Source organism: Coffea arabica, chromosome 1e (genome assembly GCF_036785885.1).
Source record: "Coffea arabica cultivar ET-39 chromosome 1e, Coffea Arabica ET-39 HiFi, whole genome shotgun sequence".
Lineage (NCBI taxonomy): Eukaryota > Viridiplantae > Streptophyta > Magnoliopsida > Gentianales > Rubiaceae > Coffea > Coffea arabica.
This window is the reverse complement of record NC_092311.1, coordinates 48,164,733-48,192,479: the sequence shown is the minus strand read 5'-3', so window position 1 is coordinate 48,192,479 and position 27,747 is coordinate 48,164,733. Positions and strand designations below refer to the sequence as shown.

The following is a 27,747-nucleotide window of genomic DNA, read 5'->3' as shown; positions in this document are numbered from 1 at the left end:
CAACTTTCGCTCCTTATGCCTTATTGATTTTTCTTTTCCTGATATTTTTCTAAAATCGTTAGGAAATTTAAAGTGTTTTTGTAGATGATGACAACTTTCGCCCCTTACACATTATTGATATTTTTCTAAAATCGATGAGCATTTTAAAGTGTTATTGTAGATAGTGTTTTAAACAAAACGCGCAGTCCAGAACACACCCTGCCGTTAGTTAGTTGCGCATCTTACATATGAAAAGATTAGCTCACTCAATTGGCTTATTCAACCCGGGAAAGGATGCAGGAGCGTAGTCTCTAAAACTTCAAAGCATCTCCGTAAAATCACCTTTTCCCGGTTAATATATGAAATTGATCACCTTCTGTAAAAGCTAAAAGCTAAAAGGGTAAATTTAAATCTATCAACTTTGTTGAATGCATTGCGCTAGCTAACGTCCACTAGTTTCATCATCTCAGTGACGTTTGGACCGCGTAATGGTGGAAATCCAGTTTAATTTAATGTTCCAAGGTATCCTGTCAGGCTGTTTGTCAGACTTATATACGTATCTTTGTAATATATATACATATATATATATATATATATATAAAATTATAGTAACAAAATACTAGTTGAAATATGCCCACTGGACCATTGACTCAGTGGCCACCACCTAGTTGGTGGGGTGCGAGACAAACTAGGGGGTGGGAGGCAAAAATGCCATATTTAAGTGGCTTGTTTCTAAAAAAAATTCAGGCGGGTGTGCTGTGTATCCATCTGATCCGGTGATGGTTTAGTTCTCTTCGGGTTATTCTTGGATCTCCTTAGGTCCGCCCCTTCCCCTTAGTGTAGGATAGATTAGGTTTATCGTCTCCGAAAAAGAAGAGAAAAAAAAGGGCAAGTGCAACAACTCTTGGACGTCGAATTCATATTACCGCAGTTTTCCTGTAAGCATGAATCCGTGGCATTGCCATAGCAACTAATGTACTTCCAACCTGTTTCTGTGTCTTAATTTGTCCACGACAACTTTGCCTTGAAGGATGGCAATATGGAAATTCATTGGATGTATGTGAAGCCCGTTTGGATGGTATGATTTGAAAACAAAATTTTCAAATATTATTCTGCTTATGTTATATATACAATTCTCATCCATCTTTTTTATTTCAGGTATATCACATAATGAAAAATATTATAGGATTATTTCAAATAATTCTCTCTAAATAATCTCGCGTCCAAACACAAGTAATTTGTTTCCCAGTCACAAACATGGCTAGTTTGGAATGATTCTGTTTTGACAGCCATTTGTTTCCCATTAACTTTCAGTTAGCCTAGAATTTTGATTCTGTTTGAATAGCTATTATTTGGTCAAAAATTATTTGTTTACATCACAAACACAATTTTCAATATACATTTTTATCTTTTTAATCACATTTTTATTTGACATACTTCACATCACAGATAGTATTACAGTAATTATTTCAAATCATGTTTCAATAATCTCCTATCCAAACACACCTGAATTCCTAGGGAAAGTTGATGACCAGATTTGAATGCCGCATCGAAAATTCTTTGAGAATTTGGATGGATCTACGTTCTCTTGAATCTCTCTCTCCGTTTCTCTTCCTTCTTTTTAAGGATCTTTAAGTATTTGGCTAGCCTTTTATCTCTAATTCTTGTTTTTAGTCTGTGCATCTCGTAATGTTGTTGTTTAAATTCGGCGTACTTCACGAAATTCAATGTAGTTTCCTTCGAGCTATAAAATAAGGGCAAGTTGGTACCCATTATTCCGCACGCAGTCCGCAATCAACAATCTCAAATCATACGCTAATCTTTGATCATCAGCCATTGACTGACTTACCAAACTAATCAGAAGTCAACTCGACACCATCATTGACATCGATGCAGCTCCAGTTGTAAATTTTGACCCCTTCGATCATCCCACATGCCTTTCTTTTTTTTCCCCTTTTTTTAACCTTTGTCAGCTTTTGGCCGTGGCGCATTGGCAAGAAATAATCCATATAAGTTGACTTAGGGAATCGGCAACCCAAAGTCAACGTCAACCGAAGAACAGGAGCCTAAGAAGATGAGTAATGATGAAAGAATAAACTAATAAAGAGAAACAAAAAAAGCATATTGTCATCCGTAAAATCGTTAGTAGTTTTTAACTTCACTTTCTTAATGCAATATCTTTTCTTTCTCCAAAAAAAAAAAAGAAGTAAATTTGACGCATCATCAACTTCTCATCCTGCAATTTGATTGGTTAAAAATTTAAAATAAATGAAAAAGAAACGTAGGCTGAACTTCTCTCTCCCAAAAAGAGAAAACAAAACTTCATCGGATTCTCATACTTTAATTCGATTGGTTAAAGTAAATGAAAAAGAAATGTAGGTTCAACTTCTCCGTTCTTTGATCAAGACTTTGTACATTTTCATCTAATTACACCATTTTTTACTTAGAATAGTTTTTTTTAAAAAATTTTTTTATTGATAAGTGAAATGTTTTAAATTCATGATTCCTTACAATCCCTCTCACGTACTTCCCAACCAAAACCTACCCATGCTTAGAATAGTTGCTAAACTGTTTCCTCGCATTAGCATTTTTAGAAAGAATATTAAAGTCTGCACGTCTACAGTATATATTCATATAGACCGTCCAATATCTTTCTTCATCTTTCATTTTCAAGCTTGGAGTGATGGCAAGCCATCTGATTTTGCTTCTCGTCTTAGGACTTTGCTTCTTCTCAGTCACCGCGGATGGTAAGCTCGATGCTCGTATTAATTCTAATACAACATTGCCTCTTTTCGGTGCAATGTTTGTTTAACAACTCAACTAGCTAGTAAAAATTTCTCAGAAGTAATTCTTTGCAATTAAACCAACTTTGTAGTGTTTGAGAGCATTGATTGTGGATCATCTGACCTTACTTACACGGATGAGAACTCGATAGTCTGGACGGGAGATGATAGCTTCATCAGCAACGGGTTGCCACAGGCGGTGCAGACTAACAACTCCATATCCCAGGTTATGGACACGCTCAGGGTGTTCACTAGCAGAAAAAAGAATTGTTACTCCATCCAAGCTGACAAGGGCGGAAGAGTTCTTGTTCGTGCAAGTTTTTACTACGGAAACTATGACCAGAAATCTTCCCCTCCTACTTTTGATCTTCAATTTGATGGGAACGATTGGGCCACTGTACAGACCATGATTGACCAAGTTGTTTATTACGAGGTAATTTACGTTGTCAAGGGGGACAGCACCAGCATTTGTCTTGCTCAAACCAAGCCTGATCAGTTTCCCTTCATCTCAGCACTTGAATTCCGTAGCTTGGGTTCAACCATGTATAATCAAGTTGATATCAACCATGCTTTGCTTTTGAAGAGGAGGGTTGCTTATGGTACGAACCAAACCGTCAGGTACGTAAATTCTTTTTCCCAAATTCCCAAATTTCTTAATCAAAAGATAAATCTGGAAGCAGCTTGAGGAATAAGAAAAATCTATCTTCAACAGAGAATCTGTAGATTAATCATAATGTGAGCATGGTGGTTGATGATTAACTAATCTTATGTGTGGAAATTGGGTCCTTAAAATTAACTCCTTTTTTGTGATTTCAATTCCATGAACCAAAAACTTCAGGTACGTAGATGATCCCTATGACAGAATATGGAACCCGATGGACGGTGGGAACGGATTAATTTCTGTAGCAAGTGATGCCATTCTAGTTAATGCTGAAGGAGGAGATAATCCTCCAGAACAAGTGTTAAGGAACGCGGTCACTACATCCAATGTATCTGAATTCATACAACTAGGCACCGGTTTTCCTCCTGTTGAAGTTCCAGTTTACATCAACATGTATTTTTCTGAAGTTACTCAACTCGACTCAACTCAAAAGCGATCCTTTAGAGTCTTCAAGAATAACCAATCTTCCTCCGATCCCATTTTGCCACCTTATGGCAATTTCTCAGAAATCTATTTTAGCAACATCACAGTTTCCTCCAACACCACATTTTACTTGGAATCCACGGCTGGCTCGACACTTCCACCTCTAATTAATGCCATGGAAGTATTTTTCATCAGCGACGCGCTAACGGATGGAACTAACAGCAACGATGGTAAGTGGTTGTAAGGTTTAAATAAGAAATTGTGTGGGTTAAATCTTGTAAATTACACAGAACAAATTAAGTGCTGATTTTAAAAAAATATTTAGTGGAAGGCCTAGCTTCGCTGCAAAATTCTTTTGATGCATTACAAGATTGGAGCGGTGATCCGTGTCTCCCAGCTCCATATTCATGGGATTGGGTCAATTGTACAAGTGATGCTACACCTCGCATAACAGCATTGTAATCTATCTTCTCTCTCCTTTTCTTTACTCGAAAGTCGAGATCTGAAAGCAAGAATTAATTTCGTGTTATTTTCTTTTCCCCCCGAATATGCTCATTACTTAATGTAATCTTTTTCTGTTTTTGTTGTCGTCCTTTTTGCAGGAATTTAGGTAGCTTTGGTCTGTCAGGGACCCTTCCAGACTTTAGTTCCATGGGCAGTCTCGAGATCATGTGAGCAACTATGTTAAGAGATACTAGTAATTTAGTTGGTGACTTCATTTACCTAGCATCTGCTCCTCATCTTCTTGCAAACTTAAATGGTTTTCCTTAATTTTTTTTCCTTTGAATCACAGTGATTTGCACAATAACAGCCTGGATGGACCAATTCCTGATTTTCTTGGCGCATTCCCAAACCTTAAACAATTGTAAGACATGTTACAATGACTATTCATGAATATTTCACCGGCCTTAAAAGAATGTCATAAGCCTTCATTTCCACACTTGCTCATCGATCAATACCCAATTTCTTCCCGTTGGATTTTCCTCCAGGAATTTGGGCGATAACCAGTTCAGCGGCCCAATACCTGCCTCGCTGTCAAAGAAGAACGGCTTAAATTTAGTGTAAGCTTGCTCAAAATTTAATCTCATCTTAGTTTTGGTTCGATTAGATAGAGTTTTCTGTTAGACGGATAAACGTCTATCTATCCATTCACTTATAAGCTGTTATTGATATTGAAATATCTCAGGGTGACGGGCAATCCTGACTTGTGCACCTCTGGCAAATCGTGCCAAAGTGCTCCCACGGCTACGTCAGGGAGTCCGGCAGCCAGGTCCTCTAGGGGTGGCAAGAAGAAGAAAAGCAGCAAGGTACCTGTGGTAGTTGGAGTCACGGTTCCGGTTTTCGTTCTCATCTGGGCTGTAGTTGGTGTTCTTGCTATATTACATCATAAGCGAAAATCAGCTGCAATTGCTGCAGTCTCCGCAGGTAAGAGTTTCTGCAATCACAGACAATATACATCTAAGATGATTGTTTTGTATGTGATGCTAATTAACTAGTTTGTCAATATCATATCTTATATATGAATTGTGTAGGTCAAAATGGAAATGGTGGAGCTAATACGCCCAATGGGGCAGCAATAAATCCTCAAATGATTGGTAAAATTGGCATGGCTGTTATGAACGAGTTCAAAGTGAATGTGGACGAACAGGGCACTTTTTCAGAGAATACTAGCAGTACCAATGGAACAACGCAACAGGCCTGAGAATGGAATCGCTTGTGAATTTGGCCATCTATTTTCCTTTCCCCCCCGGGGCGGCCCTTTCCCCTTTTACAGCTCAATTGTAATTTCTTTCTTCATAATGTTCAGTCCTAAATGTTGTCCCAATAGTTGTGTCAATTTCTACAACTGGATTCTTTCTAAAATCATGTACATTTATAGGGATTTCGACGTCTGTCAATGTACCATTTGCCTTTTTTGCGTGGTCCATGAATTTTTCCTTCATCATTTGAAGCATCAAAATCAGATGGATAAAACTATGTCGTGAGGACAGTGATAACGAGTCCTGGAATGACCCCTTTTTTTTTTCCTGAAGTAGGGTATTCTGATTTATGCCAGACTAATCTCTCTGCGGTAGTGTAGATTCCGTTCCAAGATGCACTACACGGTAACAGGCGGAATTCGAAACGATGACCTTTATTTCAGTCTCTGAAAATTTAAAAGCGCAACACCATCGAAATTTCTGCACAGCATTTTTCCTTCAAAATCAAAAAGTCCACCGGCAGGAACGGCCCGTTTTCTCATGAAAGGTTTAAATTGAGAAAGGGCAATAGAAAATTAAAATTTCATCGTTTAAAATGTAAAAGTGTGAGTATGTGAGGCCAAGTCAATATAAACGAAAAAACGTTTTTCAGTTGGCTACAACTAACAAGAGACATCACATCTACTTTAAAGGCCCTAATTAAGTAAATAAGGGGAATTAAGTTGATCTGTGATGATGAACCAAAAGCCGAACTCATGTGATAAAATTGAAAAATGAAGATAGAAAATCTGCGGTTAATTAGTCATCTTGTTAATATCATGTCTTGAGCATTTTCTAGGTCAAAATGGAAATGGAGGAGCTAATACGTCTTAACGGGACAGGAATAAATCCTCAAGTGATCGGTGAAATTGGTGTGGCCCTTACGGACTAGTTCAAAGTGAATGTGAACAAGCAAAGCACTTCTTCGGAGAATACTAGTAATAATAATGAAGAACTTAAAACCAGGCCTGAGAATGGAATTCCATTTGAATTATTTTTCCAGGGTTCAATTGGAACTTCTTTCTGCATAATGACAGGTCCGATAAGTTGTCTCAACAGTTGCATCAATATTTCTCCTACTGCACTGTTTCCAATGTCATTTTTGCATTTCTTAAATGTCCCATGAAAATTTCCTTCCCCAGTTCGAGAATCAAATCAGGTGGGCAAAATTATCTTGTGCAGGGAGGGATAACAAATTATAGACTATTTGTTTCAATGTCATGTTTAGAAATGCAAACAGCTCTAAAAAGTCAACCGGGACTAAAGGAGCTAGAGGTTGTCATAAATTCTTTTCTCATGAAAAGATTCTTGTTTTTAATCACAAATGACTAAATTCTGATATCCCTCCAATAGGAAGACTAATTCAAAGAGAATGATTAGAGGGGACGAACCTGACAACTAGGAAGAAGCAGAAAAATTCATGAACAGTCTTCGCTGGTCGGTGTTCATATTTAACTATTTAAGGGATGCTCTGGTAGTATCCTGACTTGCCTTGAGTCACACCTAGATCACTTGTCAAAAGTTGTAATAGCGCATTATTTTTCCACCAACAATGTGTTAACCATAATCTTTCATGCTGTTCTTCGTGATGAAAGCTTCAGAGGCTACCAAATTGAGAAAAAGAAAAAAAAAATCTCGTAATATGTCAATTTAAAGTAAATGCATCAATTTGATCTTGATGCATTAATTTCTCTGCATGTAGGCACATAAGCATTGTAATGTTGTCAGATATAGTTTACAAATCATTTGAAATACATGTAAAAAACTTCAAATAGACCAATCTTTATCCCACATCCCATGTAGCTGAAAGATGTTAAAAACTAAAGTATACTCTTGGTACATGTTATAATTGAAAGAGAAAAATGTGTGTGAAGACATGGGAATGTTGTCAGCGAACTGGCCAGCAAAGTGGCGAGTCTTGTCAGATTTGCAGATTGTTTATCTGTCACCGACTCTCAGTTCTCATAAATCAAAGTCTACGTCTTTCTGGCATTTACTTTAAACAAGACTTCATTGTCAACTAATAATGTTCAGAATACACATAATTACGAGCATACCCCAAGCCCACCAATGCAACTCCTAAATTCATCTGTTCTTAGTTGTCCGACATTGTCAAGCATGGCTGAGCACTCAGTGATTATTCTTCTCTTGGCAGTTTGCTTTTTTCTGGGATCATCTGATGGTAAAAACTCATGGAATCTATCAATCTTATGCATACAATACATATTTTCTTACTGCTTTCCATCCTCTTCTCTTTACATGCTAAATTCCAATGTAACATGAATGATGAAACTAGCAGGGAGGACATTGGAGAATAAAGTTTCTAATGTTCGCAAACTCGCTGATGCAATCAACGCAACAAATCCTAAAGATGGTTGGCATTTCCATTAGTTTCTTTTATGCAAGTTACTCCTTTTTTTCCCCTTTTCTTCGTCTATCTCATGCAACATTTTTATTGCTCGATCCATCAATCAGTACAAGGGTTAGCTGCACTTGTTCTTCAATTCCAAGCTCTGGCACTGATTGATGGATCTGATGACCCTTGTCTTCCAACCAAGTGGACTTGGATCGATTGCAGCAATGATGCCTCACCTCGTGTAACAGCACTGTAAATCATAGCAGTTAACATCGATTTGTATACGCAATTCAATTGCTTCCAGTACTTTGTTGCTCATTGGATCTAACATAACATTTTCAGGTATCTTAGCAATCAAAATTTGTTTGGATTTCTTCCAGATTTTAGTACAATGGTTGCCCTTGAGACAATGTAAGTTAGTAAAACAAGGTCTTCTGCAAGCTCATACGGTAGAATTATTTTGTGCTCTTCTTATTCTGAGATTTTCTGCAGAGATATGGACAATAACCTTTTAACAGGATCCATTCCTAGTTTTCTGGGGACCTTACCAAATCTAAAAGAACTGTAAGTGAATACACAATACACATACGGAGGTGCAATTGGCAAACTTGCTTAACAATGGTATTGTTTGTGACAATGAGTAATCAGATTATCTCATTTCTTTCAAGGAATTTGGCAAATAATTTATTTAGTGGACAAGTTCCAGCCTCAATATTGCAGAACAAGAAGTTGAATACAGAGTGAGCTGATTCTAATCCTCGTCAACTGCTATGTTAATGACTCATTGGAATTACTCAGGCTTTTTAATGAATTTGAATTTATTAAGTATTCTTCTGACATCCCAATTGTTTGATTTCCAGTTTAACTGGAAATCCTGCATTGTTCTACCAGACACCAGAGGGGAACAGTCCCGGTTTTGGAGATACTTCTGAAACCCCTTATGTCTATACAACAAGAAGAAAGAAGAGAAGCAAACTACCAGCAATTATTGGGAGCACAAGTTCAGTATTTGTTGTTTTTTGGGTTGTCGTTGGAGCTATCGCAATGTTCCGCCACAAAGCAAAGACAGCAGAGGCAGTTGCACAGGCTACAGCACCAGGTTAATCCTTATTTAACTCCCTAACGGGGAAAGATTAATTGCACTAGTATCTCTTTGCTTCTTTTTCACACCAGGCCTAGCCCTTGTTCCATCTTCCGTGAGGTGTAGCTGTGGCCTATGGTTTGCCTTCATAAATTGCTTTTGCTTTATTCAGTAGTACTTTTTATGAATGCAGGTCAAAATGCTGGAGCCAACAAGCACGCAGAGATAACGGAAGAAACGCCTATCAATGCCCAATCCGGTGCTGCAAATCCTTAACTATGCTAATAATTCACGTTCTTCAATTCTCTCAGCCTTAGTTTATCTTTCTCCTGTTCCCTAATTATGTGTAGAGGATTGGCTCATGTTATTATTATCTTTTCCTCTTTTCAGTGTTTTTTTCTTTTTTCTTCTCTTTTGGTAATCTATGTAAGCTTTCCAAGTTATCCTTTCCATACATGAGGCTGTTTCCTAGGCTTTGTAACGTTACATGGTCAGTATCGTGACACCTCGTACTTTAGACTCTTTTAAATTATACTAAAAGGGTTCTTGGTTCAAGTATAGGAATTGGAATTATAATTGGAATCACGTCCAAAAATTCAGTATGGAATTTGATTAAGAGTATCATTACAATGACTAGTGTTTGGTATATATTTATAAGGTTTTGGAATCAACTTATTTTTTATTTTTTTCTTCTTTCTCTTCCCGCTTCCTTCTTCCCAATTCTTAAGTACTAAATGTTTCACCAAATTCTCTTGAACCACCACCTAACTATTACCAATCAACCTTGCAATCTATGGAGCATGGAAGAGCGACTGACAAGAGATGAGAGAAATACTTACACAAAAAGAAAAAAAAGAGGAAAGAGAACTAGATGGAGAGGAGCGGCTGCCATGGAGTATTGGAGGAGAGAGAAAGAAAGTGAAAAGAAGAAAAGGAAAAGTGAGAGAGAGATTGACAAGAAAAGAGAGAAAGAACTAGAAAGGATGGAGCTGCTGTCATGGAAACTTAAAGTTGGAGGGGAGAGTGAAGAGAGAAGAAAGAGAGAAAAGGATGATAATCAAAGCCGGCTTTGGAAGATGGGATGAGAGAGAAAAGACGAAAGAGGAAATCTGATGATAAGATGCAGTCATACAGGTTGGATTGACCTAATCGAGTGATGAAAATGACATGTTTTTTTTTTTTTGAAGTTTTTAAGTCAAATTTGGGAATCCATCAAAATCCCCCAATTTTTGAAGTTTTTGTTGGGAGATTGAGAATCTCCAAATTTTAATGATTAAGTCCAAGATTTTGAATCTAATACATGTAACCCAAACAGCAAGAATTGAAATTATTTCAATTTCTGATTTCATCACCTTTTACCAAACGACACCTAAATTCTAGATTCATATCATCTTATTGAGAGTTTATCCTAATCGACCCTTCCACTTAATTTAATTTTTAGGATCTTCTCTTATTTTTCTTATCGTTCAATTGATCCATAAAACCAATTTGTTAAACTCGTGAGGGCTCAAGTTGACATTCTCCACAATTTCTTGGGCCTAAATGCATAGTTCGAAACTTTGAGGGCTGGGTCGTCACAAATATCCTTCCTTTTTGTATATCGTCATTTGAGTTGAAAGTTTTATGTTTCGAAGCACGTTTAATCTTTTCACCTCAACAGTGAAACAGAACTACTATTGAGTTGAGAGCTCAATTTCAAAAGACTCACAATGCATGTAGGTCATAAATTGCACGAATTTAGAATCCGAACAATCTCCTACCGCCCCATCTCCACATAATTTTGAGGCCCCAAATAATGAATATCATGACCATCAGAAGTAATTTGTTATCACAGCCTTAGAGCCAGGTGGTAGTACTGGTAAGAAATGCGACTTCTCCTAGATGAACCAAATCATCCCGTATTGAACCCCCCTCCATCGCACACAAGAATTGAGCTTTCTCAACTTTCCCTCGGACAACCATAAGAGGGTGCAAATTACGCAGAAGGCATAATCAAAATATCCTCACCATAGAGGAAGGCTTTATCAACAGAAGCAAATGGAAGGCCAGTAGACCACCCTCCTCTGTGGCGGTTTTTTCCTTGCACAGAGCCCTTAGGGCGTTTCCCTGTCCCTTGATCACACAGATTTTCGATGTCGTCCAGATGTCTGAACCCACGAAATAACACACGAGCCTCCCATGTGGAAAAGCAAATGAGCCCAGCTTAGTCGAGACATGTAGTTTATCTTTTATACTAACAAAATGCCTGTAGGAGTCGAGTACTTCCATAACCAGAGTGCTTCTCCTGCTTCGATCTAGGAAAGGAGGGGTAGGTAGAGAAAGCCAGGAGTTGTAACGAGGATCATAAACCTCAAAGCAGGGATCAGACAGATTTTCGAAGAGAAAGGGTGGCCCAGCATGGACACAGATATATAATATAAGGCCACCAATTTCCGCTAGAATGCGAAAGGTTTCGCATGGGCTTTAGGTGTAACTTGGTCAACTGGCCCTTGCCCTTTCTGGATAAATCGAAGGACATAGTTTTTGTGCTCCAATCAGCTAGCAAGGGAGATCTGCATCGGGATTTATCACGTACCCGGCGGCCAAAAAATTAGAACTCGATCGTCTTTTACTTAAACTAGGAGGGGAACACCGCGCGATGCGCGGTGTAATTTTCAAGTTTGCCCAGAAATATTCAATTATTCAAATTAGAATATTCAATATAAAGAGTTACATGAAGGTGCACACAAATCTTTGTGATTATTTTTTGTAATTTTATTAAGCAATGAAGAGAGCCACAGTTTCTATCTGATTGCTAAATGACAGTCATTTTTGTTATGCTGAATAATTGGACAGCAATGGCAATGTCATTAGTTTGAAGATAATATATCACTGTGCAATGCTACCTTATATTTTTTATGTACACCAAAATCTATGACTTTCTAGTTAAAAAAAAAAAAACGAGAGCAGTGTAGTACTGCAGCAAGCCTTGGCCTTATTTGTAGACTCTGATGCAACCAATCCACTATTTTTGTAATTGCATCAAATTAACCCAAAGACCGCAAAGAAAGACCCATTACTTTGTAGTACAATAACCAAAATGGCTTCATTAGCTTGTAACTTCAAGAAATATACGGAAAAGAAAAGAAATTGTGTTTACATATCAACCGTAGTGAGATAAACTGCATTTCACCAAAAACAGAGGAGGATTACCAATGCATATGTATCTTCTCAATACATCAATAGCATAGGGGATGGTCAACTACTTAACACACAAAAAAAGAAAAAAGAAAGTTTCACAGGCCTCGATGTAATTCAGCCCTTGATCATTTGATGCATGTCAATAGCTAGAGTCCCGTAAAAGGAAAGACAAGTACATGAGATAATGTAAAAGGCTACATTTATGAAACTTACGACCAGTAGACTGCATTCCAGAGGTTCTCATTACATATCAAAGCTGCTCCAGCTCAAAAAGGAATATTAGAAAAAGAAGAAAAAAGAAATGCACAGTGTAGTATTGCATCAAGCCTTTTCCTTGTTATTAGAATCATACACTTCAAAACAACCCAAAGACCGAAAAACGCATTCCTTTGTAGTACAATAACTAAAAAGGTTTTCATTAGCCTGTAACTTCAAGAAATCCAATGAAAAGAAACTGTACTTACATATCAACCTTAGTGGGATAAATTGCATTTGACCAAAAAAGGAGGAGGATTATTAATATAGGCCATAATTCTATCCTCTCAATACATCAGTAGCAAAAGGGATGGTCAAACTCTTGGCACAAAATAACTCATCCAGTTACACAAGATTTTAAACCAAACAAAAATATTATGATAACACCATCCACGTGAGATATAATGCATCAAGAGCTTATATACATATATAGCAGGTAATGCAAAGATCAAATAGCTACAGTTAGTGCAAAATCTAGTATCCAGGGTCATACGCTTCAAGGCTCTGATCTTGATAAAGCTTCAAGGGTGGCCGATTCTGCTTCCCACATAAATAAACATGTAGTTTTGTTAATCAAATGGCAGAAGCATTCTTGAGTGGTACTGCAATAATCCACTTCATACAGTTAAATATTAGTAACAATTACCATATTCTCCAAAAATATATCATAGATTTTTTTCTTTTATCATTGTCACTTCCATTTTAATCTAACTTTTTTCACTTACAGGAACATCAACATTAGCGCCTATCTATGCAATTAACTATATGCCAGACAAGTTTTTTCCATATAATTATCCCTGAAGGCAAAAGTATGGGGCAAAGGATTTTGTACAATTCATAGGTCAGGACATACTGCACCAGTGTAGCCAAAGAATAAACGAACAATCTTCAATTACAATATAAAACATGCAATAACTACAAATGAACAATTTTCCATTACATTATTATATACACAATATAGACACTGTTGTAAAAAAAAAAAAATTCCATTCATAGAGATGGTTATATTAAAACGAAAGGTGAAAGAAAAAAGGTTAGAATCAGCACTTTAAAAGTAGTAGAAGGCCATTATTTGCTTTATTATATGCCGATAATTTTAATACCTAATTCCACCATGAAGAGCCCGGTATCCATCTAATTTAATGCCAAATAAGAACACAAAGAAATGGTTCGCAAGTTAAATAGCAGAAACGATAATTAACAGAAACTTAATCATTTCCTCATAATCAACAGAAATATAATCAACAGAGACATCAACAACTAATTATTAGTATACAAGCACATCTATTTGACTAAGATATTTTTCTAAATTAAGTGTAAACAGCTTACCTCTCTAAAGCTAAACTATGCTAAAAGGCCAAAGCTTGGGCTTAGGCTGATTGGGGTACTAAACGAAGCATTACTCCTATAAAATTCAACCCAAAAGTTAACAACAATAATAGAAGCAAAAATAAATTGTTCATATGCAAAATGGAAACAAATAGAAAAAAAGAAGGCTATAAAATGGTACGCAAAAATAATCACCAAGTTTTTAGCCAAAGACATTGTGCTAAAATTTGAACAACCCATGAATCCAAAACTATATGGTCAAAGAAGGAAAAGAGATCTAGGGATATTTTTCTTCTAAGTAATAGGTTTTTGGTAAACATACACCTTTCATAACAGCATTTGTGGCCAAAGTGTTCATCTACCGACCAATCTAACAAATTTTGACACTTTCCTTTCCCACAATTAGTTGAAACTTATTCAAAACTATAATTAAAAACTTCAAACTAAAGTCATCAAAAGATGAAATAAGTTCGATTCCATTGGAAATCGACAATGGCAGAGACATGAGAAAGAAACCAAGAAAATTGACAATTTAAGTTATTTTGAAAATCCCAAGCAACAACTAAACAAGAGCTGGGAAATTTGAGCATAGAGCATCAGCTGCTCTAACTGCTAAATGTAAGACATTTCAACTATTGAGAAACAATAACTGCTATCAATAGAGATAAATAGAACCCCGATAAATTTCAAGGCAGTAAAGATAGGCAGTATGGCAAATACACAAGTACCAGAATCATAACTGGAGAATGCCCTCAAACTAAATTAACTCTTGCAATGCCCCTCCCAATTTCATCATATTCTGCACCAACCAATCTAACAAAACCATTCATTTTTATTTAACTGTAAAAGTGTATATACTTTTTAAACCCCTATATGCACACACAAAAGTCTATTTCTACTTTTTCTGCTTAAAAGAAAACATTTAGACAAAAAATTCCGAAACATAGGAGACAAAAAAATTGGGAGAATGAAGGAAAAAAAAGTGTAAAAGTAAGTGCATTCCAGTCCAGTGGAAGCAAAAAATTTCTTTTTTCATAAATGGTTTATGGTCAAATGTATCGCCATTCCCGATGTGATTGCTAACATCAAAACTTCAACTTTCTCACCTATTCACTTGTGATAACTCGAGTAATAAGTCTTGCTTTAGAAAACTTCTTGTATTACCCAAAAAATACACTACTTCATTTTTCAAACCAAACAAAAGAAGTGGAGTAATTTTTCTACATGCATATGATTGATTGTTGAAAGCATATTTCCAAAGCCATTCCCTATTAATCCTTCGGCAAAATGTTATGAAATATATGATATTTCAATCCAATAAAGTACAATTATAATGTTCTTGATTATTTAGAAATGGGTATGGAAAAAATCAAACTTTTTTGACTTGCTAAACCATCCAGAACATTATCATCCCTTACTTCACTACTCTCTATAAAAAAAAAACCTAAATTACAGCAACAGCAAAAAAATCCAAAATGAAAACAAAAAAAAATTATCTCACCAAAACATCATAAAGAGCACAGTACATTACAGGGAAGACAAATTATTCCATCTTAAAGCAATACGAAAAAAACAAAAAAAAAAACCTTAGAGATGAGGGTAAAAACATATGAGAAAATGAATTGAGGTAAAGATAAGGGAAAGTCATGGAAAACACTTACCCTGAATCTGGAGTCGAAGTAAATATTCAACCTTTGCACCTACAACACCATAGAAAGTACAATCAAGTATTGGGGAAAAAACCCACAAAAATCACCAATGAAGATGACAATTTCTGAGGAGATGAGGAAAAGTCTAAAGGGAAAACGATCTCCATATTTTTTCTTTTATAATGGTGGATGATCCAACTCACTGATGATTCAAATAATGAGAGGAAAAAAGATTTAGGAAGATGGTGGTGTAGAAAAAAACTGGAGAGATGAAGAGAAAATATGGGGGAAAAAATGTTGAAATACCTACGAGAGAAAATCCTGAGGCCATTGCCACAGCTGCACTCACGGAAAAGCGGGAGAACAAGTGACCTTTGTAGAATTGTACGAACAAAGAGTGAAGAATCAAGGAAAACTTGCAAAATCTAATTAAGGTGCTGAAGCTGATTTCTAACATTTCACCTGCAAGATCTAAGCATAAGAAAAAGAGAAGGCAGAACACAAACTCAGAAGCATACTCAACAAGAAAATAAAAAATAGCAGATCTCTGGATTTATAAATACTTCCGACTTTCACAGCTTTTGGATGAAGATTTTACTACGGCTTTCTTTGTTTGCTCAAAGAAGGAGATGGAAGAATAGTATTTCAGATCTCTGGGTTATTAATCAAAAGATTAACAAATCTTAGCAGGAAAAATGTCTTTCTTTTTTAAATAAAGGAAACTGTAAAACTTTAGGGAAATATTGGAGCTTACCAATTAAGATGATTTCTGTGTCTCATGCGTTTAGTAGCTTCATATCCAGACCAATTCTAACAAGGGAAAAAAATCAATTAGAATCATATAATTGAAAAAAGGAAAGAGAAGAAAGGGAAAAATGGGGGAGGGGGGAAACGGGAAGGAAAAACAGAGAAAAAAAGACCAAATAAAAAACAACAAAAAGGAACAAAGGAACAAAGAAATGAAAACAAAAATGGAAGGGGAGAGGAGAGGAGCTCTGGAGAGCAACGAAGCGGCAGAGATGAATAAACTTTTGACTTGAAATATAAAAAAAAACGTAAATTAGGAACAAAAAGAAACCAGGAAAAATTTCTTATAAAGGCATTTGATCGGGAAAAGTTCCAAAAAAATTTCTCAAATTTGTTAAATCCTTTTTAATACTTTTTGGCCAAGAGCAAAATTGAGATACAAATATGGCAAGAGAAGGAAGAATACCAGGCAAAAGAAAGGGGGGAAAAAGAGCAAAACTAATCACGTGTTTTAGAACACAATTTTTAAAAAAAGGATAAAAAATCTTACAGAGTCTCACAAGAATGCTGGAAGAGATTCCAAAATTTTCACCTGCAATATCACAAATAAATATGAATTAGATTAGATCAGGCAACTAAACCTAAAAAGAAAAATAGAAGGCTAGAGAAAATCAGGGAGGGAAAGAAAAAAAATACCAACCATATGTTTTGGTCCTGATGTTGCCGGTCATGGAGAATAAGAGAGATAGAAGGGCTCTGGGGTGGTTGAGGAAAATGAAGAAGAAAAGAGAGAGATGGTCTTAGAGAGAGAGAAAGAGAGAAGAGTAGCGGAGAACAGCGATGAACAAGGGAGAAAGAGAACCCTTCTAAATTGTGATGTATCGAGCCATGCATTAGTCTCATCCTCGGCAGAATACGTCAGAAAGAAAGAAAACCAATGCAACAATCAGCAGGCATCCAATTCTCACACGGGCTGAACGGGCTGGATGACCATCAATTGAGAATTCCCACGGGCCGAACGATCACCAATCAACCAATGAAAGCGAGCCACGTCAGCAATTGAAGCCCAATTGAAAACAAGGGCATTCCCCAATAGACTAGATATGTTAATGAAACCTGCACCGTACGACAAATCTTCATTATTCTTCTCCCAGAAAAGCACTTCTCCCGCAGCAGAATAACCGGAAGAAGCATCAGCCGCGACCGAGCTGTCAACTGGTATCGATTCTTCTGTGGGAGAATCGGACGAAGAACCATCATCACTCCAATTCCAAGCCCTCATCTAGAGTAGATTCTTCCATAATGGAACTCAAAGAAGAACCAGCAGCAACCAAACCCTCAACTGGAATAGACCGCACAGAAAAAGGCAATGACCGATCAACTAGAATACGGCATCACACGCGCAAAGTTGCTTTTCGCAATCTGGGTTTTGCATGTCTGCTGATGTCCAATATTGCATGTCTGATGATTTCCTTGCTGGTGGACTCACAATGTTATCAACCTGTGATCAGGAGATAAAGAGAGACGTACACGAGTATCTTTTATAAGCTCCAAATCCAGCCATAGGAAATCAACAAATTAAGCAAGCGCACACATAAAGATTTACATGGTCAATTTAGACTACAAAAATCGATAACCGTCTCCAACTCCTAAAGACCTCAGGCCTCCGCCACCCAAAAACGTAAAGATGAACCCAGATTTAAAAAAAAAAAAAAAGGTTAGATAAAGAAAGGATATTGTTTTAGCCACAAGAGTAAACAAAAAAAAAAATAATGGGCAAGCTGTGGTGCGAAAGGAAAAGTTAATCCCCGGTTTATAATGGGCCGTCTTGTAGATGCTTGAGGGTTTAATGTAACAAATTAAATTAGGCTCAATTATAATTATAATTTATCTCCCATGAGATTTGATCAAAAAAATAGAATAATACACTGAGATATTGTCATATTACAATCACCCCTTTGCCATTAATAAGGTGTAAGCTCGATTCGCAGAAACAATAAAATGTCAAAAATACCCTCTCTTCAGATTGCTGCAATTAGAAATTTTTAATAGAATATTCATCAGACATCATTTTTATATTTATATCCACCCGATATCTAAAGAGCATTAAAAAAGAAAAACATTAATTAGTACCATAAAGAAGAAGTTGGAAGCGTTCTTGAGTTATTATAATGATATCAAAGCCTGACAAGGCTCTCTCGAAAGTTGACATTGATCTCTCTGATTATCTCAAGGAATTCTTGCAGAGACAAGGCTTTCTCTGCATCTTGCACGGGGAAGCATTCAGCTCGAAACCAGGAACTTTCAGATTCTAACTGCTGTTGACATTTGAGTTCCACTTCAAAACAAAGAATAAAACATGCTAGAAAATGGTGATCAGTAGCATACAAAACTTCCAATCACTACTATTAAATTAGCCAGCTCTCTTTTTACCATCAAGCAGCAGCTGTAGGATGACCTGCATTAACGTGTTATGTGGTATATGACTAGGATAGAAAATATATAGGGGAACCCAGAGGGTAAGTAGAAAGGTCAACTTCCAAATCTCTAATAGAATGAAGATATTAGTGCCTAGATTTTTGTATGTCCCGTATATTTACTATGAAGATCATGAACGTGCTTAAACTAAAAAAGGTTGACGCTTTTTTATCCCTAGCTATAAAGTGATATCTAGGTTTAATTTGGAATAAACACTATAATCTTTTGTGATTAATTATTACCTTGTTCTGTTATTATTAAAAAGTAATTAATTACATACTACAAAATAGTAACAAATGAGAAGCCAAGTGTAAAGTAAAATGTTCTAAAATATTATGGGAAATTTTTTATGGATTTCAATTCAAGTGTTACTGACGGAAAGAAAATATTATTACTATTTAATATGCTAAATAAGATAGGTCATACATTTTGTACGCAACAATTGAATTATTATAATAAGCACTCTAGAAAATGTTGGGCTTCAAACACGAGTGAAAAGAAATACAACTGCTTGGTTGGTATTATTAATTAATTCAAAAATTAATAAAATTTGAGTCTCATTTGTAAAAATGAAGTTTACAATAAAAACATTTAAGCTACTTAAATTCGTCTCAATTAGACAGCAAAAAAAAGATTTTTAGAACAAGCCAGGCCCATGTATCCATTATGTGCTTTTTGTTTTTGGGCTTTTTTGTTTGTTATCATTGAGCAGTTTTTGCTTTGATTGGTCTTCGGCTTCTTTGGGTCTGATTCAAAAAAGCAAGCGTATTAAAGCGAGTTATCGCCCCATCCGCCCATCATCCATCTTCGGACCTCCCCGTCGTCTTCTTCCTCTTCTTCTTCCGATTCTTCTCTCTCCTCTTTTTATATTTCTCTTATTTTTCCGTCTTACTTTTTATACTACACGGATCTGTTCCTTCGTCCCTCAGTTTGTTAGCGGTAACGGTTACTCCTCTCTCTTTATCCTTTTTTTGCCTTTTTTTTAAGGTATATTTTGAGCTTCAAATTCTGAGCACTATTATTATTACTATTTTTTTTTTCTGTGAGGTCAAATGTAAGGAATTGAGATGATATAGTATGGAGTAGTATATCGGGCTTTAAGTTACTGGTTTTTACTGTCTTAGTAGTAGCATTAATACAAATTGAAGACTTATTTTGTTTTTTCTTACTAATTTCTGTATGTTGGATCGTCCATTCCTTTTTTCCATTTTTACTATGGGTTGGAGGAGCAGGGAGGGTGGAGTTGAATTGATTGATGTGGCTTTACTCTTTTTGATAATCAATGAACTGGTAGTGAGTGTAATTTTGTACTTTACTTATTGTATTTATGTTAATACTTGATCAAGGTTTAAGCTGGCTTGCTGTAAATTTGAATTTATTTGAAGGTATATGCGCCATTTTGAGGTCTTAACTCTTAACTTAGTAGCCTAGACAAGTCATAGTTGAATGGGCAGTATATTACTTGTAATCCTTTTTATTTCGAGAAAGATTGAATGGACTACAGGATTACTGCTAAACCTTTTCTATTCCTGAGAAAAAAAGAAAAATGTCTGGATGAAAATGTCTTGACATGTAGGCTACACAATTGCTGATGTCATCTAGAGTTTGAGTCTCAGTCACGGGAAGAGAGGATTTTACGCTAGGAAAAAAAAAGTTGTCCAGTATCTCAATTTCTTTCATTTTGTAGTTGTGGCTCCATACTTCAGTTATATCATCTCTTCCTTTCCTTGTTTGCCTTTCGAAGATGGTTCTGTTATTTGTGGATTTAGCTCAAATAGCTGACATACTTGATGTACTTTTTTGGCTGTCCTTGTTTGGCGCTTTATACGTTAACTGTTGCAGAGTTTTTTTTTTTTAACTACTGTTTCAATCATTTTGTACTTTTTTAATTTTAGGTAACTACAATTTGGAAAGGCATCCAATTTTTCTGTCAAAATCTTGCGAAGAAAAGGAAAGGCAAAGCTGCTGTTCGGCAAAGAAAAATTTCACGCATGACTCTTTGACATTTCTGCAATGTCAGGGTTACTTAATGTATTGTTCCTCCTAATGGAAACTTCTATTTGCGCAATATCAATATCAGTTAGCCATATAGCTGTTGCATAACTGTAGTTCTCTCTCTAGAAGAGCATATAGTTATTTAGAGACCTTCTGTTGAAGCATTAGGCATTTTTTCAGCCTTCCATATATTCCTAAAAATTAGCTAAATATGAATGTCTTGAGTTGACCAAAAGTTGTCTTTAAATAAACTGGATTGTTAATGACTTGAACATGAGATATATTGGTCCTTTGATTTTGAAATAACTTGATTTGCTAATGAATTCAGAACTTCAGGACTTCTGTTGACTTGTTTTTCTGTGAAAGGAATTTGAAATAAAAAAAAAATTATTGGTAGGAGTGTATCTCTGATATGAACTTTACAATTTTGCGGACCTTTTACCCTAATCTTTTGAATGCAAAAGCAGATCTATTTGCCTTTGCAGTTGACTAAGAATAGACATATGAGTTGATATGTTTTAAAGCATTAGACTTGGTGCCTGCAAGTCTGAGTGTACTTTTTTTCTTTGGGGAGCAGTCTGAGTGTTACTTTACACGACATTCGTAAACACTTTTAGGGAGCGCAAGTATTACGAGTCCTAAATAAACTAGTTTAGACTGCCATCACTATCAAGTCACAACAATTTTTAAACCATTCAAAACCTGAATGGTTTAAAAATTTTTCTACACATTGCTGAGTATCTTTTTTTCTGTAAGAGATGAAAGTGCTGTTGCATTCTCTTTCGGTAACTCATTTATTATAATTTCTCAATTACGTGTCACAAATGACAGCTGACAGGCAACACGTGTTTTTGAGTCTTTTGACGTGGCTCTTTCCTTTGCAAGTTCTCTAAATAATAATGCTTTCTTACAGTCATCGTTGAACGGATCAGCATCAAATATTCCTGACAGCTCTGGGCGGTCGTTTACAACGTCTTTCTCTGCTCAATCCGGTGCAGCCTCCCCTGTTTTTCATCATACAGGTTAGTACTTTGCTTGATTGTAAAATTGATTTTTTTTTCCTATCCTCTTTATTTGCAAACTTCTTTTCTTATAGGAGGTATTCAGGGACTGCATAATATGCATGGAAGTTTTAATGTTCCCAACATTCCTGGCACACTTGGTTCAAGAAACACAACAATGAGTAATGTGCCATCAAGCGGGGTTCAGCAATCTGCTGGTAACCTCTCTAGCGGACGTTTCACATCAAACAACATTCCGGTTGCTCTCTCACAGGTTACTGTCTCTCTAGTTGCATGGCAGATTAGTATTTCTTGTCTAGGCCTGTTTTATGGATCTGAGCTGTTGTCAGATCTATATCTACATGGACATCCATTTTGTTCATTGGTTACGTCGATCGGAGTTCTATCATTCTATTTTGATCCTTTTAGTACATAGATCCAGATTCTTTTTTTCTAAAACCGAGCAATTAGTGCTCTGCTGACACCTTAAAAAGTTGTTCTAATAAATATAAATACATATGTTTCATATGAAGATCAAAAGCTTGACCTGAATCTGAATCTGATTGGGTCTGATGGATCTGGATACAGATCTTTCGTTTGAGTATTGTCAAAGTTTTGGGTCAGGTTAGGATGTGGAGTCTGTTAACTGGATGTGGGTCTAATCTGTTGACTGGTCACTGTTATTGGGACATACACTTGAATTTTTTGTTGAAATGGTAGAAGAAATATGATAAATATTTTCCTCAGAAAGATTTTAAATTGTGCACACATTGACTTTGTAGTCATTTAATTTAGGTATTGACTCATGTTCCTTTCATCCCCTTCCAGATATCTCATGGCGGTTCTCATGGCCATTCAGGGATGACAAATAGGGGTGGCATGAGTGTCGTTGGAAGTCCTGGATACAGTAGTAGCACAAATGGTGTTGGTGGTTCTATTCCAGGGATTCTCCCAACTTCTGCAGCTATTGGTAATCGTAATCCTGTCCCTGGATTGGGGGTGTCTCCATTATTAGGAAATGCTGGGCCACGAATTACAAGCTCTGTGGGTAACATTGTTGGTGTGGGCAACATTGGACGGAGTATGAGTTCTGCTGGAGGATTGTCTATGCCTGGTCTTGCTTCTCGCCTGAATTTGACTGCCAACAGCGGTTCTGGAAATCTAAATGTCCAGGGACCAAATAGGCTAATGAGTGGTGTTCTCCAACAAGGTAACGACCTCGATATGATATTTCCTTCTTGTGTTTGTATCTCCTCTATTATCTTAAGTGTGATTTAATTAAGCAAGCGTTGGCCACCTTTTGTTTGTCTGTCATTCAGTTTCTGGATTTTGGCTTGATTTTCCCTATTCTGATTTCTGGGAGTCCGTATCATGCTTTTTTGTAAATCTTATATTCAACATTGTAGTTATGCTACTTTTAGGGGCAAGAAGTTGATGATTCTACTCAAACTCAGTAGTTGATTCATCCTCAGAGAATTAGGGAATGCTCTTCATAGATAAGCTTTAACAGCGTAAATTAGTTGTGAACAGTTTTTATGCTTGGAGAGTATACATCAGGCAATCTTTTTTCTCTCTGTTAGTAGTTTGGTGGATCTCTGTAAATGCAAGGACAAGTTCATGCAATTGAATTTTCTTTTAAAGAATTAAGGTTCCTTGAACATTGGTCACCCCATGTTTGCCACCTGTGATATTTCAAGTTACAAGAAAGTAGAGAAGGAAATATTTTGGTTAGATTTTTTGAGCTTCAAACATTTCCTCCCCAGAAAATAATTCAGACTTTTGGTAATTCTCCTCCCCGCACCAACCACCCCCCCCCCCCCCCCCCCCCCCCCCCCCCCCAAAAAAAAAATCTAGCCATCATGCAATTACTCCTTACTTTTGTGGTGCTGTTAGATACTCATCTGATTGATTATTGTTTTTGGAATTTGATTTTGGTATTAAATTACCATTGTCTTGGCAAAGAGCAAATAATAGGTCAAATGCATGAATATTGTGTAATTTTATGTTGACAGTTTGTGGATTCAGCTTCTCCACAGGTCATTTCTATGCTAGGAAATTCCTACCCTTCTGCTGGTGGCCCACTTTCTCAAAACCATGTACAAGCGGTGAATAATCTAAATTCAATGGGGATGTTGAATGATGTAAATTCGAATGATGGTTCTCCATTTGACATTAATGATTTCCCTCAACTGTCCAGCCGCCCTAGTTCTGCTGGAGGGCCTCAGGGACAATTGGGTAGTTAAATTTCCTAATCTTTGGTTCAATAATTTCTTGAGATACATATTCAGCACTACTCAACATATAAGTAAGCTTAACACCTTTCAGGATCGTTGCGCAAACAAGGTCTTGGTCCTATAGTTCAACAAAATCAGGAGTTCAGCATTCAAAATGAAGACTTTCCTGCTTTACCAGGATTTAAAGGTGCTTACTCTTTTAACATTTAATACGATAATGTCAGTTAAACATGCAACCAGGTGGGTTTTACTTGTCATCATGCTCATATTTTACTGCTTTGCTTGAGTAAATATATGTAAGATAAAGAGAATTCTTGACTACAATAAACAATATCTTTGGAGTAACTCCAACGATATGTTGCCAGCATGCTGCTTTAATTAACTAGTGCTCCATTTGAGTGCTTCTCCTCTCCTGCAGTTCACTTGGTGTTATGTCTCTGTCTTTACTGGCTAACAGTTTTGAGGTTTTTTTTTTCTTTTTTATTGTTTTTCTGAAAGAGTCTTAACAGAATAGAGAGTCTAGAGTAAGACAAGATTTCATTCAAGTTGTAATTGCTTTGGCCTGTTTGCTTGCATGTTGACCCTGTACTCAAGGGTGAACCTTGAGCATACTTAAATGTTCTTTTTTTTCAAGCATACTTAATGTTACATGTTGTTTTATGTGATGGTTGTTGGGCTTGGATTTTATCCCACCAACCGTTTATTTGTTGGGCTTGGGTTTTATCCCACCAACCTTTTAGGATAAAACCCAAGCCCAACAAATAAAAGGTTGGTGGGATAAAACCCAAGCCCAACAATGATCTATTAATTTGCCTTTGCCAATGGAGCACATTGCACATTTGAAATGGTAGGTGCTGGAAACTGCTTTTTTCAAATTTAGCTACTGCAAATAGATTTCACTTTGCTGTCTGAGTTTCCTCTCTCTCTCTTGTTTGGGCTTCACATGGGAGGTCTTTGGGGGCTAGTCAAGGTCTTAAGTGCGTTAGGTAAAGCCATGGGCCATAATTCCCCCTAGTCCAGAACTTGATGCTTGCAGTAAAAGTCTATCTAGTTACATCTCCAAATCTTTTACTTATCTTTCCGATTCTGATTTGTTTAACCATTTTATTATCAGGTGGAAATGCAGATTATGGGATGGATCTACAGCAGAAAGAACAAGTCCATGACAATGCTGTTTCTCTGATGCAACCTCAGCAATTTTCTGTTAGTTAAATGCAGCCAAAATTTGAGCATCTCTTGCTATTTGAATCAATGCTTCAGTCCTGTACTCATATTTCATATGTTTCAACCTCCAGATGGGAAGATCTGCTGGTTTCAACCTAGGGGCCGCATACTCATCCCACCGTCCACAACAGCAGCAACATACTCCCTCTGTGAGTAGCAGTGGTGTCTCCTTTTCAAATTTAAATAACCAGGATCTACTCCATCTGCATGGATCAGATATGTTTCCCTCGTCCCATTCAAACTATCACCAGCAGGTATGCCGACATACTGCTATACTGCATCAGTGAACTACTCTATTACTGTTGTCATTAGTATCCTGTTTGAGCTTTCTGTTATTTGCTTAACCGAAATGTGTCTCTCTTTTAGTTTAGAGTTCCAGTTTCCTGTTTGGCTAATACTTCGTAATTTTGTACATCAAAACTTACAGAGTTCCTTGTGCGTTGTCTACTTTAAAAAGCTATTGAAGTTAGTTGAAGATTATAAAATTATTGCTTTATGATGGATTTGAGATTCGCAGTGAAAGAAGTAACTCATATGTGGTTTTATATGTGGATGCATTATCTAACATTTAATGGCTGTTTTGGGTTTCAGACAAGTGGTCACCCTGGCATAGGATTACGGCCTCTTAATTCCCAGAATACAGTTTCTGGTATAGGATCTTATGACCAGCTTATCCAGCAATACCAACAGCACCAGAATCAGTCGCAGTTCCGTCTGCAGCAATTGTCTTCTGTAAGCCAACCATACAGGGATCAAGGACTGAAGTCCATGCAAGCCTCACCAACTGCTCCTGACCCATTTGGTTTGCTTGGTTTACTAAGTGTTATAAGAATGAGCGATCCTGATCTGACATCTCTTGCACTTGGAATTGATCTAACGACTCTTGGATTGAATTTGAACTCTACTGAAAATCTTCACAAAACATTTGGTTCTCCATGGTCTGATGAACCTGCCAAAGGAGATCCAGAGTTCACTGTGCCACAGTGTTACTATGCAAAACAACCTCCCCCACTAACTGTGAGCCATCAATTGATTGTTATCTAGATTGCTTCTGCCTTTGTCCTTTTTGGTTTGCTCTAATCTTTCTTTTGTTGTCTGCAGCAAGCTTACTTTGCAAAATTTCAGTTAGATACATTGTTCTACACATTCTACAGGTAGATAGATTATTTATTCATTTTGACTTTATTACTGTTCCATGAGTCATGCGTTTGAAAAAATCCCATGCTAAGATTCATTTTTGTTCTTGGTATACTAAAAACAGCATCCTGCTATTCTTTCTTTTGTGCAGCATGCCAAAAGATGAAGCTCAGTTGTATGCAGCCAACGAATTGTACGGTTTTGCTTGTTATAAAAGCCATTCCTGTAGAGTAGTTGCACTTTTCTTTTGGTGCTAACCTTGAACAGTATTTTCCCTTTTAAGTTCTTCAAATGATTTTAGTTTCTAAATTGGTCTTTTAGCTAGTTATAAGGATAGTATTTTGAAACTAAGAGTAGGTTTATACATGCTTGCAGGCATAATCGAGGCTGGTTCTTTCACAAAGAACTTAGATTATGGTTTACAAGGGCTCCTAACGTGGAGCCTCTTGTCAAGACAAATTCATACGAGAGAGGATCCTATATTTCCTTTGATCCAAACACATGGGAGACGATTCGCAAGGTATGATACCATGAATATCGTTCTAATTTATTTGCCATGTTTGACCATAGTTTCACATCAAATGTAGTATCAAACTGACACACACTATTGAATGCAGGATAATTTTGTACTCCACTATGAAATGTTGGAGAAGAGACCGACTCTACCGCAACATTGACAGTGATGTAGACAATGATGTGCAGTTTCATGTGTAAATCTTCTGTTTGCTGTACTTTGTAGAAGAATAGTTGGTAAGCCTCCCTTAATACTTATTGTAAGGCCATTCTGTGGATTGTTGAACCAGTCTCCTTATGGTATCAACACTTCCGTATCCTTTACCTGAAATTTTAAAGAAAAGCATTTCATTTACAAGCTTCAGATTTTAGAAAGATATGTTTTGTCTCTGATATTGAGGTTTCTTGATGCATTTTGATTTTGGATAAATACTAATTATGTTTACTGAAAGTTCTAGTCAAACTTTTACCTGGCTCTCTCTGCTGCATCGAATTATCATACTACCAAAGGAATAAAGACTGCACCTTACATGCTTTTGCTCTATGACTTCAAATTTCATCTGCTCGATAGTGAGCTTGAGGGTGTATGGAAAATTGTAATCTCGGATCCATGCGAGTTGGCACTTGACAAGAAGTACATGAATTCAATTGAAGTTTCGTGCTTATTTTTTTCAAACTAATTGGAAAATAAGAAACGACAAAGAATACAACACTCGCTCTCAATCACCCATCGTCTATTCTTGGTTCTCGTTGGAGTCAGAACCCCGAGTTTTTCCACTAAATAGCCCTATAATCTTTCTCCTGGTTGATGCTGGGGGTGACATTATTTTCACATTGGATGAACAAGATAAACAATTAAATTTATTTAGGGTCTCAAATCTCATTACTGGGATTTACTAACCTGAGCTAACATAAAATGGATTGAGATTCTCTCGAAGTTGAGAAAAGCCCTGCACTCTGAAGACATGGTGCAAGAGATAAGA

At 36.7% G+C, this 27,747-nt stretch overlaps 3 protein-coding genes, 2 long non-coding RNA genes and 1 other non-coding gene across 18 annotated transcripts; 3 read left to right on the top strand and 3 right to left on the bottom strand.

The window, feature by feature from the left end:
* The first annotated feature begins 2,571 nt into the window (after positions 1-2,571).
* LOC113689720 (uncharacterized protein At1g24485-like) lies at positions 2,572-5,791 on the top strand. The gene is made up of 9 exons (XM_027207474.2): positions 2,572-2,726; positions 2,855-3,380; positions 3,601-4,076; positions 4,172-4,304; positions 4,449-4,517; positions 4,640-4,711; positions 4,836-4,907; positions 5,033-5,271; positions 5,379-5,791. Exons 1-9 carry the CDS (start codon positions 2,663-2,665, stop codon positions 5,546-5,548), a joined length of 1,821 nt encoding a protein of 606 aa, XP_027063275.1. The 5' UTR covers positions 2,572-2,662; the 3' UTR covers positions 5,549-5,791.
* Positions 5,792-7,648: 1,857 nt separating this feature from the next.
* Positions 7,649-9,629, top strand: LOC113689709 (uncharacterized). The gene is made up of 8 exons (XM_027207453.2): positions 7,649-7,767; positions 7,885-7,959; positions 8,061-8,193; positions 8,284-8,352; positions 8,434-8,505; positions 8,610-8,681; positions 8,802-9,040; positions 9,216-9,629. The coding sequence occupies exons 1-8, from the start codon at positions 7,656-7,658 to the stop codon at positions 9,296-9,298; spliced, it is 855 nt and encodes a 284-aa protein (XP_027063254.2). The 5' UTR covers positions 7,649-7,655; the 3' UTR covers positions 9,299-9,629.
* A 3,064-nt stretch (positions 9,630-12,693) lies between these two features.
* On the bottom strand, positions 12,694-17,919 carry LOC113709441 (uncharacterized). Of its 12 annotated transcripts, none has more exons than XR_011818547.1 (7): positions 16,883-17,865; positions 16,733-16,774; positions 16,190-16,245; positions 15,742-15,906; positions 15,448-15,486; positions 13,787-13,862; positions 12,694-13,059 (listed from the first exon to the last, which is right to left on the bottom strand). It is a non-coding gene; the product is annotated as an uncharacterized lncRNA (long non-coding RNA). The 12 variants fall into 12 exon arrangements; XR_011818548.1 differs by having other exon boundaries at positions 15,742-15,897; XR_003452701.2 differs by having other exon boundaries at positions 12,694-12,994; positions 16,883-17,863.
* Positions 17,920-19,445: 1,526 nt separating this feature from the next.
* Positions 19,446-27,139, top strand: LOC113709426 (probable NOT transcription complex subunit VIP2). 2 transcript variants are annotated; one of them, XM_027232193.2, is made up of 14 exons: positions 19,446-19,599; positions 20,556-20,691; positions 21,569-21,677; positions 21,752-21,930; positions 22,485-22,866; positions 23,682-23,891; positions 23,982-24,077; positions 25,005-25,093; positions 25,186-25,368; positions 25,706-26,131; positions 26,216-26,268; positions 26,403-26,444; positions 26,627-26,771; positions 26,869-27,139. In XM_027232193.2, the coding sequence occupies exons 2-14, from the start codon at positions 20,674-20,676 to the stop codon at positions 26,926-26,928; spliced, it is 1,992 nt and encodes a 663-aa protein (XP_027087994.1). In that variant the 5' UTR covers positions 19,446-19,599; positions 20,556-20,673; the 3' UTR covers positions 26,929-27,139. The 2 variants fall into 2 exon arrangements, with proteins under 2 accessions (XP_027087994.1, XP_071916167.1); XM_072060066.1 differs by lacking the exons at positions 19,446-19,599; positions 20,556-20,691 and having other exon boundaries at positions 21,763-21,930.
* On the bottom strand, positions 21,597-21,677 carry LOC113719439 (small nucleolar RNA snoR35). Its single transcript, XR_003454888.1, has one exon. It is a non-coding gene; the product is annotated as a small nucleolar RNA snoR35 (small nucleolar RNA).
* On the bottom strand, positions 26,775-27,659 carry LOC113709435 (uncharacterized). The gene is made up of 2 exons (XR_003452699.1): positions 27,235-27,659; positions 26,775-27,089 (listed from the first exon to the last, which is right to left on the bottom strand). It is a non-coding gene; the product is annotated as an uncharacterized lncRNA (long non-coding RNA).
* Positions 27,660-27,747: the final 88 nt, after the last annotated feature.